Below are 13,442 nucleotides of genomic sequence, written 5' to 3'. Positions count from 1 at the left end.
GCCCGGAGGAGACCGGGTCCCCACGGCCAACATCGCCCCTCCCCCCGGGACCCGGCGATTCCGGACCGTTCCGACCGTGGACTTGGACTGAGCCGCGAGAGCGTTGTCGCCCCGGGAGGACCGCGGGGCTGGGCTGAGCGGACCCTCGCGGCAGCTCCGGACGCCGCAGGTGCCGGAGCGCGGTCGTTCTGGGTCCGGACTGAGCGTGTCCCGGGCGCCCACGGGTGCCAGCTCACTCTCGGCAGGGCAGAGACCACGGTGGAACCCGGAGCCGGCCGATCTGGACTGGACAGAGCGGATCCCGGACGGTGCCGAGCCCGGGGAATACCGGGCGTGGGCTGAGGGGATCCCGGCGCCCTCCGATCCCTCCGATCCCTCCGACTTTGGCTCGCGCGCTGGGACCGGCCCGGCGTCGCCTCGGTCGCCCTGTGCCCGAGTCACCTGTGGCCTCGGAGCCCCGGACCCGCAGGAACCTTGCTCATTCCCCCCCACCGGAGCCCGGCGGGGGTTGACGGAGATTTTTCCGGCCCCCTTCCTTGGAGCGTGGAGGCCCCGCCCCCTCCCACCGCCCAGATGTCTCCGGTGGCGGCTCTGAGGACCTCCTTGAGGCCAGGGGCCGAAGGGTCCAGAGAGAGAAGCCCTCCCTAGGGAGCCTTGGGGGCCCCCAACCTCGTCTTGGGACTTGGCCCCCGACGCTGCTCGGAAGGAAGGTCGGTGCCCCCACCCTTGGTGAGTCCGAGAGCGGAGTGGGGGTTCTGACGGAAGGCGGGGCTGGGGAAGGGAAGGTCCAGCTGGGAACGAGAGCACCCCCGGGGCACTAGGAGAGAGCAAGGAAGACTGGAGGGGCCCTCCAGTGAACCAGCGGGGCCAGGCCTGGGTGGGGGTGGCGGGAGCCAGGGCAGGGTGCCCCATGGCAGGCTGAGGACTTATGCTTTTAAAGCAGGGGCTCCCTCTTTCCCCTCTAGAGGAGGAGCTGTGCGCTAGAGCACCTGCCTCCACCATCCCTCCCCACAAAGGGAAAAAACAAGCAAACAAACAAAAAAACTCCAATCCTCAGCGAGGAAGGGTGCAGGCTCGGGTGAGGAGGGAGGCAGCGGCATTGCATTGCCGGCTGGTGCTGCAGCCTGGGAAGGCTGACGCCAGGCTCGCTCTCTCTGCAGGGGGCTGCCCTCCTCCAAGCCGGCTCCCTTCCCAGAGCCACCCACATCTGGAGCCCCCTTCACATCTGGAAGGCCCTGGCCACCATCCCTCTGCAGGTGTCTGTTGCATCTTGACACCTCGGCCTTTGCAATTGCCTAGGAGTTGTGAGGGGATTACTGCTGCCTTCTGTCCATCCCAAGGGCACCTTTTACCCTTAGTCCCTGCAGAGTCATCCCCCTGCCTCTGTGTCCAGCTCAGCATACCCACAGGCACTTCAAGTCCTGGAAGCCACTCCTGAGACCCACGGCCCCTCCCCCTGCCCTCCTGTGTCCTCACCTTGACCCCCTCAGTCAGCCTGTCTCCTTCTGGGTGTCCCATTCTCCACCCAGAGGTGGAGGAGTGGGGTGGTGGCAGGGGGCTGGGGCTGGGTGAGGGCCGTCCAGGGCCAGGGTGGGCTGGGGGGCCGTTAAGATGTGGAGCTCTGCCCGGCTGAGGGGGGCTCCGCGGAGGAAGACGCAGCGTGTGCTTGGCTGGGGGGAGCATGGGCAGGCCTGCGGCCACGTGGTGAAGGATGAACATTCGGGGCACCCCGGACCTCGGGCAGCCCAGTGACGACCCCAGCAGTGGTGGCGAGCGGGAGCGGATTCGACAGCGCATGAAGATGGTCATCGGGCAGCTGGAGGATATCCTGCGAGAGCTCAAGGAGGTGGCCAAGGAGCTAAGGGAGGTGAGTGATGGGCTGGGCAGCCCTTAGGCCAGGTATCCTGGGCCTGGCACCAAAACATACTCACATGTGTGTGTGTGTGTGTGTGTGTGTGTGTGCATGCACACGTGCACGAGCAAAGCTGTATGCACCTGTGTCACTCTGCTTGGCACTTCCTTCTTGTTCTCCTTTCCCCACATCTGCTTTGCTAAAGATGTCACTGTACCCCACGGCTGGAGGGGCCTCCTTGATCCAGGGACTGCTTAGGCAGCATGTTGTGGGTCCATGGCTCAGAGCTGCCATGGTGGCCAATAAAAGATGGAATCCCACCACAGCCTCTTAGTAGAAGACAGTCTTCTGGGACCCAGCTGACCTTTGACCCCACCATCTGCCTCCCAGACGCTGACTGGCTTATAGAGGGCACTGGGAGAGCGTGGGTGGCTTTACTGAGATAGTCCCTACCACTCAAGTCCCAGCTCTGAGCATTCCCTGGAGATCACACAGATGCTTAGAACCCTGAACCTGGAAAAATGAAAGCCGGCTTTGCCTTCTGTGCCCCGAAGCGGGTCTAGGAGCTGCTAGTGGATATCATCGTTCCTGTGTATGTTTCCAGGGGCAGGGAGCTCCTCTGAAGGACGCATCCGTGTCCCATGGTTCCAAATGGTTTGGTTTTTTTTTTCCGCCAAGGCTGAAAAGTCACCGAGAGATCCTGGTATGTGTATCCCTCTCTGCCTTTCTAAGCGGAGCTGGTTTAATTACCACTTCCCACATCGCCAGGGTAATGAGATTCACATGTCCTCAGCCCTGCCCCCTGGGCTGTGTTCGAGCCCGAAATGCATGACCAGCGTTCTGAGCCGCTGGCCTGAATTTGCCCGCTGGGTGCCATTACACCAGCCAGGTGGGCTTTAGGCAAATTTCAACTCCTTGTAACCAGGGTCCCTGCAGAAATGGCAGGGAGAGTGACTGAACTGGAGTTATGGGCTTGAGCTCTCCCCAGCCAGCTGTGTGGGGAAGATGGGGGTTCTCAGAGGGTTTGGAAGAGGAGGTGATGGTGGCAGACCCACTCCCGACTGTCAAAGTGGCATTTCAGCCTGGCCTGAGAACCGAGGAGCAGAGGGTGTCTGAAGGGAGTCGTGTTCAGAGCAGAGGGGATTGTAGAGATGCTGGGACAGAAGCAGAGGTTGAGCAGGGCAACCCCTCTACCTGGGGTCAGCCTAATGGAGCATCCTTTCTCAGGAGATAGGAATGGCTATTGCTGCAGACAGAGAGAAGTGGTGGTGCTTCTTCCCATGGACTGGGCTGGCCACAATCTAAGCCAAACATCTTTGAGGAATAAGTCTGGAGATCAAAGACCAGGTGCCCCTGAGCAATCCCTGCTCTCCCAACCTCAGTGGTCCAGAGGACTGCAGTTCCCACTTTGACTTGCCCCCCCACCAACTTTCAGATGCTCTGTGGTCCCATCAGGGTCATGGAAACTATCCAAAGTCTCTGTCCTCGGCAGGAGGAGCATGGGACCTATGCCCCAGCAAGCCTGCTGAGAAAGAGCCAGGATTGACTCGAAGCCAGGAGGCAGCTTTGATATGCGTAGAGCCTCCTCCCAACTGAGCATCTTCCAGGCACCTACCTTCATCTTCCCCTGCTACGTAGCCATCCACAGTTTGAAGGCATCTCACAGGTCATCCAGACTAGCCCTGTTTGTTTGCTGTTGAAGAAACTGAGGCCAGAGAGGGACAGGGGCTTGTGTAAGGTCACATAGCCTACCAGTGGCAGAACTAAGCCTAGAACTCAAGTTTCTGATGCCTATGCTGGGGCTTCAGCAGGTGGACTAATGATTGTCTTTGCATTTTGACAGGGGCCTTCTAGAGGGGACACCTTATGCTCATGCTGTGATGCTCTGAGGTGTACCCTTTAGGGATGAGGCAGGGAGCTTAGAAGTGCGACAGTTCATTTGCGGATCTTTTATGTGTTCCTTACCAGCACACACACTCACCCGCTCCCATGTCTCAAACAACAGAGCTCCAGATTCCCAGGCTTTGCAGCCCAGAGGCCTGAGCTAGGATGGGGAGAGATGAGTCCCCACCCCCCATACACCCTGTAGGCCATGTGCCTCCACCCAAGACTTTGGCAGGTTGCTATGGCAACCAGAGTCTACCCCGTATGCCATTGCCTGCCCGCTGCCAATGGCACCCAGCTGGGAGAGGGGCCAAGCCTCAGAGCTCCCCCATCCCCCAGGCAGGGTCTGGACATGGGGTGATGAGCAGAGGAAGTGGAAGGCAGGCGAGGCTCTGAGAGGCCCAGACAGAGGAAGAGATGCCATAGCCGACTTCCTCTAGGATGGGATTTGTCAGGAATGGGGTTACTGGGTTCGGGTGAGGTTTGGAGTAAAGTGTTGCAGTCCCCCTGCTCCCTGGAACCCATGATCTGTCAGCCTCTCCTTGGAAGCTCGGTGTGGCATTTTCCCTTGAGGGTGTGGGTGGGCCCAAGGTCAAGACAGTGGCAGACACTGGCTTCCTCACCTTATCACACCCTACTCCCCAGGCAGTACCAGCTCAGAGCTCACCAATGGGGTTCTCATGTCAGAGGGGGAAAGTACTTAGATATGAAGACAAGATTCACAAGCAAGACTGCTGAGAGTAGCAGGAGATGCTGGACTAAGGAGCAAGGCCAGCAGAGAGAAAGGGCTCAGTTGTATCAACCTCTGTCATCCTCTCTCTGCTGCTCTCTTCACCAGCCCTGGACACCACCCTTCATGGCAGACTCTCCTCCCCTTCTTGAGCATACAGCCTGAAGTTCATCGAAAGATGAGGGACACTAAAGCCCTCCTTCCCCAGGCCCCTGAGCCTCAGTTTGCTCATCTCTGAGATGGGGATGATGATCATTTGCATCTCAGTGTTATCTTAGCACTTCATCGGGGTTTGGCATGGGGTAAGGGGGCCAACGTGCTTCCCAGATGGCACTAGTGATAAAGAACCCACCTGCCAATGCAGGTAGACATTGAGACATGGGTTCAATCCCTGGGTCAGGAAGATCTCCTGGAGGAAGGCATGGCAACCCACTCCAGTATTCTTGCCTGGAGAATCCCAAGGACAGAGGAGCCTAGGGGCTCGGGTCCCTAGGGTCACAAAGAGTCAGACATGATTGAAGTGACTTAGCATGCACACATGAAAGGGGGCCAACACCTACTCATTTCCCTAAAGGGTTTGGAGTTTCCCGTACTATACCTCCCCTACCCTGCCAAACCCTTCTGCAGCTCTCCCATTGGCCTCACAGGTGATGAGGAACAAGTTCTGTCCCATGAATGGGAAGAGTAGTTTAATGGACTGAGTGAGGTGAGGAATGTAAATGCTTTGAAAGCTAAAATTGTGCTGCAGAGAGATGTGATGGTCAATCTTTAATTAGCCTCAGCTCCCCTAGGTTCCCCAAAACTCCAGAGTGCCAGGCCAGTCCCAGCAGGTTCTCTAAGCTCCTCAAAATTCTATGGATCTTACTTTAGAGATAGAGCACAGCCTCAGGGCCAAGATCATGGCTCTGTAACCACATGTCTCTGGTTCAGATCCAACTCTGCCCCCTACCCAGCTGTGTAAACTTGGGAGAGTTACTTTACCTTGCTGTGCTTCCATTTTCCATGTAAATGAGGATAATGAATTTTACACTCCCCATCCCACTCCTCAGCCTCAGGGTTGTGATGAGAATTAAATGTGTATTACATATAAAGTACTTAGCAGAACGATGGGCACAAAACTTACTCCGTATTTGTTAGATATTACTAATGAAATATTCAAGCACTGGCCTGCTCCTTATTCCATGTATGGCTTTTAGAATCGCATCTGCTTCTTAGCTATCATCAGAGGTCAAAGTCAGGACCCTGACCTCCTGGCTGGCACCTTTATTACCTCCAACAGTGGGCAGTCCCACCCTTGTGCAGCAAGGGAAAGGGGATAGAGAGTGACAGTGATGGGGATAGGAAGAGTGTTTCCCATAAGATGGCTGTTGAACTGAGAGCCAAAGGAAGTGAGGGTGGTATCTAGGGGATGAGCTTTCCAGGCAGTGGGAACAGCCTGTGCAAAGGTCCTGGGGAAGAAATGGGCTTGGTGTTTTCAGGATTAGCAAGGAAGGCAGTGCAGCTGAAGTGGAGTGAACTAGGAGGAGAAAAGCAGAAAGGTAGGTCAAACAGGGAGTCAGGTTACACAGAGCCTTGCAGGCCACGGTATGGAATATGGATTTTGTTCTCAGGGAGAATCCCGCCTGCTCTCCAGGAATCTCCTGGTTATATTTCTGGGTGGGGGTCTGCCTTCCCACTGCTCTCTCTCCCTGTGCTGTGCTTAGTCACTCAGTTGTGTCCAACTCTGCGACCTCATGGACTGTACCCCACAAAGCTCCTCTGTCCATGGGGATCTCCAGGCCAGACTACTGGAGTGGGTTGCCATGCCCTCCTCCAGGGGATCTTCCCAACCCAGGGATCAAACCCAAGTCTCCAGCTTTGCAGGTGGATTCTTTACCAGATGAGCCACCAGGGAAGCCCCTGCTCTCCCTGATCCCTGCCAACTGGGAACCCCAAAGGCCAGGGGTAAGGGCCTTGCCTTTGGCCTCCTGGGTGCTGAGCTTACCTTGAAGAGGTCCCTGGCCTCCTCCTCCTCCTCAGTTCTCCCCTCCCCAAGATGTCACCCAGCATATCGGGGTTCAAGGGTACTTATTGTGTTGATCACTAGTGTCTCTCACATCATCACTGACTCTTGGGTAGGACGTAGCTTAAGGGCACAGTTGCCCACTTTGGCCCGAACACCTCAGGAGGATGGAGGGGTGGGCACAAACCCTTCACAGCCAGGGGTGGTGGTGGAGGATCCCCCATCCAGTGTTGAAGGGGAACAAGCCCGGCGGTGATTGTGCAGTCCCCTGGGCAAGGCGCTGCATATGAGGTGGCAGGGAAGCCAAGGGCTGTGCAGGCATGAGATAAATGTGGCCCAGCCAGGAGGCAGCTGGAGCAGGAGAGGCTGGGGACCACAGAGCTGTGCCAAAGTGGGTCAGTTCCATCACCCGCAGCTCAGCAAGAATTGTGTGGATTTTTTCTTATTGTTTTTTTTTTCTCACCTTCCTTTCCTCCCTTTTCCCTTCGAGCTCTCCTCCTCCGGACAGATTCACAAAGCTCCTTAGCCAGTTAGGCCAAATTGCAGGTTGAGAATCATGTATCACGGTCAACTCGCTCCCCACCCCTTTTCCCCAACTCCACAGCCCCCCAGGAAGACAATAAGTAACATAATCAAGAATTAAAAAATAATCAGTGATCATAAATAATGCAGAATCCCCAGTTATATAACCAGCTGCCCAGGGACCTGGGAGGGTAGGAAGGAGTAGCAGCTTGTCAAGAGAGTTGAAGAGACCAGAGGTGAGCGGTGAGGGGATAAACGGGTCCCAGGGCTCCCTGGGTCCTCAACCTGAGGCCTTAGGGAACACATTCATGCTTTCCATGGAGAGGGGTCTCAACCAGCGGTGGAGGCGGGCTAGGGCAGGCAATGTTGGGATGTCTAAGACTGTGGAACTTTTTCTCATAAAAGAAGCCCCAAGTGGTTTTTATTAAGTCCTCTCTCTGAACTCATGCACTAGTCAAAAGCTGTGTCTGTAAAAAATGTGCCAATCCCTGTACTAAACTGGGGCTGCAGTGGTGGGCAAGACAGATCTAGTCCTGCCTCTCATGGGGCTTCCTGTCTAGTGAGGTCACAGACATCAGTCACATGTACACATAAAATGGTAGCAGCAAGAACTATTGGAAAATCAGGAGAGGTGCGGGGTGCTTTGAGATCCTTTCACAGGGAACCTGTCTTCAACTGGGGATCAGGGAAGACTTCCTTATGGAAGTGAGAGGGAATGAGTAGGAAAGAAAGGAGACATGCCAGGTGAGGCACAGAGGCACAAGTGAGTTCTGTGGAGTGAGTCGGGCTGGTGGGCCTGGCAGGGTTGGAGGCTGCTTGCTGGAGAAAACAGGACCTGTGATCAGATTTGGTGTTGGATTGTGTTTGGGAGGTTCAGGAGTTTGGGGAGCCAGGAAGAGCTGGAAGCAGATGAGTGATGTAGTCCTGGTGGCTGACTAGGAAGGTCTGTGGATGGAAAGGGAGCTGGACTGGAGGTCGCTGTCAGTGGGGAGACTGGATGGGTGCCATGTTCAGGGGGGTAGCTGAGGCCATGATCAGAACATGGGTTGTGGACACCCTTAGGGACAGGGTTTAGGACCCAGCAGGTTTTGTCACAGCCCTTAACCCTGCCCTTCCTATCTAGTGTTTACTCTTGCCCTCCATAGAGCAGGTGATTCCTGTTCTGAACTCCCATCCACCTCCAGTCTCAGCTTGACTCCTGGTCTCTGGGTCTCAGTTTCTCATCAGCAAGCACAATGAGAAAGGTGGTCTCAGTGGTGGCTCCAGGCCCTCTTGGCTTCAAGGGTCTGTGGTTCTGTGATTTCTATTTCTCTTTCCATTCTCTCTCTTCCCCTTTCTTTCCTTCTGTGTATATAATTATTTCCCTGCACTCCAAGACAATCCCACATTACATGTAGGCAAAATGATTATTAAATCTCAGAGAGAAATCATAGATTTCAAGACAGCCAAAGCAGAGAGGCGGTTAGCCTGGGACCTGCCCCCATTCCTGCCTTCCACACTGGCCCCGTGAAATGAGGCCCCGGGGATGGGCAGCAGGGGTTGTGGACTGACCCGGGCCCCCTGCAGACCATCTGGGTCCCCACGGCGTGTCGCTCCCTTCCGACCCTCACTGATGTCATTCATCTGGTGAGTGTGACATGTCTCACCGTGGAGCAGACCAAGATTTGCCTGTGAGGCTCAGCTATTTGACCTGTAGTATCTCTTCTCCTATACTGTCTGTAGACAGCTTTACTTGAGGGAACATAGGGGCCACCCGTGTGCTGCAGTTTGAAAGGTCTAATAATATCCCATTATTCTGCCACAGGCACTGGAAGTGTCCCTGTTACAGTGGCATTCCTTTGGTAAAGAGCTGACTCGAGTTTGCTCTCGGACCAGATGCCAGGGGCCTGGCCGTATGTTAGCACCCACAGGTGCACAGTGGATATTGGGGGTCTATGTTGTTCTTTGCACTCTCTGTGCATCAAGTCATTAACTCCTTACCAGAGCCTTATCAAGTAGGTACTACTAGAATTCTCCTTGGATGAAGACATTTAGGCCCAGAGAAGCTGAGTAACTGAGCTAAGGTCACCCAGCCTGTAAGTGGTGAGGTTGGACCCTGCGTCTGGCTTCAGAGCCCAGGTTCTTAAGTGTCTGTGCAGACTCTGCAGTTTAAAGCACATTCCTATCTATTGCATCTCTAATATCTGGTGAATAGAGGCGTGTCATCCTGTTTTACAGGGGAGGAAATGGGATATGGAGAGGGAAATCACTTGCCGCTCAAACCTCTTAGCCAAGATGAGGCAGGCTTGGGACCTGAGCCCAGCCCTCCTTCCCTTCTTTCCCTCCACTCTCCCAGAATGGAAGCAGAGAAGGGCATTCTGAAAGAGAAGGGGAAGGGCCCCAACCTGAAGGCCTCCTGAGCAGGGGGCTGGCAAGGGCTTCTTGGGCATGGAGACGGTCCTGATCTGAGGGTTCTAGGGCTCTTGCTCTGTGGACCCTGCATCTTCCTCACAGGGGATTAGGAACCCAGCTTCGGGGCCCGGCTTGGCCTCGGCCAACCCTGTGAGCTCACAGCCGAGTCATTTGACTCCAGATTCCTACCGTCATCCTCGCAACCTCAGGTAGCAGCAGACTCTCAGCAGCAGTGCTTGATCAGGGGAATCTAATTAGAGGGTGTGGCTGTCCCAGAGGCACAGGGCCTTTCCTGAGGGTGGCAGTGCCTGGGCTGCTATTTTTCACCAGCTTAAATCCCCAGTCTGCTAGGCCTATTGCATGCATGTTCAGTTGTATCTGACTCTTTGGGAGCCCATGGACTGTAGCCCACCAGGCTCCTCTGTCCATGGGATTCTCCAGGCTAGAATGCTAGCGTGAGTTGCCATTTCCTACTCCAGGGGATCTCCCTAACCCAGGGATCGAACCTGCCATCTCCTGCCACTCCTGCATTGGTAGGCGGGTTCTTTACCACTGTGCCACCTGGGAAGTCCAGTCCACCACACCAGTAGTCCTCCAAGTCTGTTCCTGAACCAACAGCAGCAGGAGAACCATCTCGAAGCTTGTCAGATATGCACCTCTCGAGCCCCACCAGGACCTCCTGAATAGAACACTGGGAGTTGGCTGATGCACGTCTGGGTTTTTTGTCTGTTTTCATTAGAGTATAATTGCCTTACAAGGTTGTGTCATTTTCTGCTGTATGACAAAATGAACCAGTTATGTGTATATATACATCCCCTACTTCTGTGCATTTGGGTTTGAGAGCCCTTACCTTTGGGTTTGAGAGCCCCTACTCAAGGCCAGGGCTCCCACTAGCTCTCAGATGGGGCTTGGTTTACACAAAGGTTTCAGGGGGATGCTAGCTTCTCTGAGGTACAGGAGTCATTCTGGGCAGTGGAGGGCATAAGAAGGGGTGACCAGACTGGAGGATGGAGTTTATACGCATTGGCTGTCCAGGCCCAGAAATCATGGCAGCACTTCAGCCGTGTGCAGTGTTGCAGGGCTGGTGGGGGTAGGAATCTCAGGTCTCCAGTGACTGGTCTCTTGGGCCCGTCATCTATACATCCAGGCCATGATGATCTCGTGGGTGGAAAGCCTGACACGTAGTAGGTGCTCAGAGCTGGGAGATCATGTCACTTTTATCACCAGTGCCCCCAGAGAGCCCTAGGGCATTGGGAGCAGTGGCTTCTCACTGCTCCCCAGGAAGTTCTAATGAGGTTGGCAGGGCCGGGATTCTCATACCCCCTTGGTGTGACTGAAGCTGAAGTCCAGAGAGGTTATGTGAGTTACTCAAAGACACATAGAGCATTTGATGTCCAAATCAGGAACTTGGGTGTCTTTTTGCCCCCAGCTTTTCCACAGGCCTCTGCCAAGAGTTCCTTCCACCCCTAGTCTGGGGCTGTGGAAAGTGGGCATCCCTAGGCACTGACTCCCCCAAAGAGTGTCTCAAGTCCTCTAAGCACAGAGTCCTAGAACCTTACAGATGGAAGGAAACTTGGAGATAGATAAGCCACCCAACTCCCCGTTCACAGATTGAGAAACTGAGACCTAGAGAGGGAAAATGACTGAGCAGGTCTCTGGCGTCAGAGCCCCTGACTCCTGACGAGGCGGACACCCCACTGAGCGGACACCCCACTGAGCCGGGCTCCTGGCTGGCCATCTTCCCCCTGGCTTTTCTCTTGTACTTTGGAGCACTCACCAACCCTGCTCCTTGCCGAACTCCTAGCACATCCCTGGACAGCATTTGTCTTCAGTAAAGGTTTGTTGAATTAGGGACTTTTTTAGTTAATGAACTGACTGACCACTCCGACCCCAGGGAGAGAGCTCTGAGAGGGCTGGGAGCTGCCTCCGGGGCCTGATGACTCGTTGTGTCTGTCTTTGTCCCCGGGTCTCTGGTCCTTTGGCTTTGCTTTTGTTGTTGTTTTGCTGGCTTGGATTCCGGCCTGCATCTCCTCTCCTCCCCTTGCTCTGTCCTCTCCCTGTGTCTCTGCCTGGTCTCCCTTCCCCCCTCACTGTCTTCATCACCGGTGTCTGTGCTGACCTGGCCTCGGCGAGGGGCCATCCTGAGGCAGGGCTACCTGTACGGGGCAGGACCTGGGGGGTGCACTGACCTCTGCAGCCCGAGTGCATTTAACAAGCAGCTCTGGGCCCAGGATGGATGATTTTCTTATTGCTTACCAAATAATGCTTGCTTTATTCCTTCCCCCACAAGCCAGGATTGATCTCCACTCATCAAGCAGTGGGGAAAGGGAGGAGAGAGGAGGCTCTGGGGCTATCTATGTAGGGGTGGGGTGATGGAGACCCATGGGGCCAGTTTCTGACCTGCTGCAGAGGCCAGTCCAGGATGTTTCAGAAAGCCTGGGCAGCCTTCTTGCGGTTTTCACATTTAATTTCCTCTCCGAGGGTGGGTGGGCTGCTCATCCTGCCACTGAATGGACTTGCTGGAATCTCTCAGCCCTGTTTCAAATGGTCCCCAATCAAAGGAAGATCCAACTCTGAGAACTAGGGCTGCCCCCCAGAACAGCAGCTGGCTTTGGGGCAGGAGGGGATGTGTGTGAATGGATGGGGTGCAGGGCTGGAAGGCACCCTCCCTCTCCCAGAGGCACTGAGGAGTGGAAAAAGGCGGATGGCCCGAACCAGCTGTGTTAACCTTGGTCCAGCTTTGGCCCTCAACAGGGCGAGCAAACCTGTGAACTCAAGTCCACCTGTGTCCTGTAGGGTCATTAGCCAAGGCTGGGACAGGGCACACTCGCACCTTGGTGATGCTGGCCGCTCACTCCTCTCCCCTTGCCCGGCCAGGTGGTGAGCCAAATCGATAAACTAACCTCGGACTTCGACTTTGAACTGGAGCCAGATGACTGGACCACAGCCACTGTGAGCAGCACCTCCAGCAGCGACAAGGCAGGCGTGGGCGGCCCCTTTGACCTTGGCCACCTGGACTTTATGACGGCCGACATCCTCTCGGACAGCTGGGAGTTCTGCTCCTTCCTGGACATCTCCACGCCCTCAGACTCCGTGGACGGCCCCGAGTCGACCCGGCCGGGGGCCGGCCCAGACTACCGGCTCATGAACGGTGGCCTGCCCGTCCCCAACGGGCCCCGGGTGGAGACCCCGGACTCCTCCAGTGAGGAGGCCTTCAGCGCCGGCCCTGTGAAGGGCCAGCTGCCCCAGCGGACCCCGGGGACGCGGGAAAGGGTGCGGTTCAGCGACAAAGTGCTCTACCACGCTCTGTGCTGTGACGACGAGGAGGGGGACGGCGAGGAGGAGGCCGCAGAGGAGGAGGGGGGCCTGTCCCCGGAGCCTGCCCACACAGAGGCCCCTGCTGGCCCCCTCAAGCCCTCCCCGGCTCCCTACAAGCCCAGGCGCTCTCCTCTGACTGGACGCCGCTCAGGCCCCACCTCGGTCCCTGAGCAGACCCGCAGGGTCACACGGAATAGCAGTACCCAAACGGTGTCGGACAAGAGCACGCAGACGGTGCTGCCCTACACGGCCACCAGACAGAAAGCCAAGGGGAAAAACTAGGGCTGGGGAGGGGCTGGGGGGCGGTGGGCACATAGAGCTATAAATATATATATATATTTAAACAAATGCAGTCATAATAAAATTTTAAAATGCTAAGGATCCAGCCCACAGGCCCCAAGGCTTTCACAAAGCTCATCTTGGACACAAGATGCCTGCTTACCTCTTAGTTCCCAGGAAGCGTGGCCAGAACCATCCTCCCTTCCTTCTCACGGCAGGACCCCTGAAGGGGGCATCCAAATGTGTAGAAATGAGGAAGGGGAAGTCTGACCTGGGACCCCCACCCCCACCCCTGCAGAGCACAGTGGTGGAGGCTGGCTAACAGTCTGGGCCTTGCCCTGAAGGGGATTCGTGAGCAAGAGAAGAGCTCCCAAGCTGCAGGTCCGAGGCCAGGGCTCATGGTCAGTGATTCGGAAGAGACTGCAGGACCGAGGGTCTGGGGGTGGTGTCACTCCGGCTGGGCC

The 13,442-nt window shown here is 55.9% G+C and overlaps 1 protein-coding gene across 2 annotated transcripts; it reads left to right on the top strand.

The window, feature by feature from the left end:
* The first annotated feature begins 522 nt into the window (after window positions 1-522).
* INSYN1 (inhibitory synaptic factor 1) lies at window positions 523-13,085 on the top strand. Of its 2 annotated transcripts, none has more exons than XM_019968253.2 (3): window positions 523-729; window positions 1,161-1,867; window positions 12,259-13,085. In XM_019968253.2, the coding sequence occupies exons 2-3, from the start codon at window positions 1,712-1,714 to the stop codon at window positions 12,979-12,981; spliced, it is 879 nt and encodes a 292-aa protein (XP_019823812.1). In that variant the 5' UTR covers window positions 523-729; window positions 1,161-1,711; the 3' UTR covers window positions 12,982-13,085. The 2 variants fall into 2 exon arrangements, with proteins under 2 accessions (XP_019823812.1, XP_019823813.1); XM_019968254.2 differs by having other exon boundaries at window positions 574-710.
* The last annotated feature ends 357 nt before the right edge of the window (window positions 13,086-13,442 follow it).

Source organism: Bos indicus, chromosome 10 (assembly GCF_029378745.1).
Source record: "Bos indicus isolate NIAB-ARS_2022 breed Sahiwal x Tharparkar chromosome 10, NIAB-ARS_B.indTharparkar_mat_pri_1.0, whole genome shotgun sequence".
Lineage (NCBI taxonomy): Eukaryota > Metazoa > Chordata > Mammalia > Artiodactyla > Bovidae > Bos > Bos indicus.
This window is presented reverse-complemented; position numbering and strand designations above follow the sequence as displayed.

Coding starts and splice junctions, on each gene's coding strand:
- INSYN1 (XM_019968253.2), top strand. CDS start 1,712: ATGAACATTCGGGGCACCCCGGACCTCGGGCAGCCCAGTGACGACCCC. Junction 1,868..12,258: donor TGGCCAAGGAGCTAAGGGAG/GTGAGTGATGGG, acceptor TTGCCCGGCCAG/GTGGTGAGCCAAATCGATAA.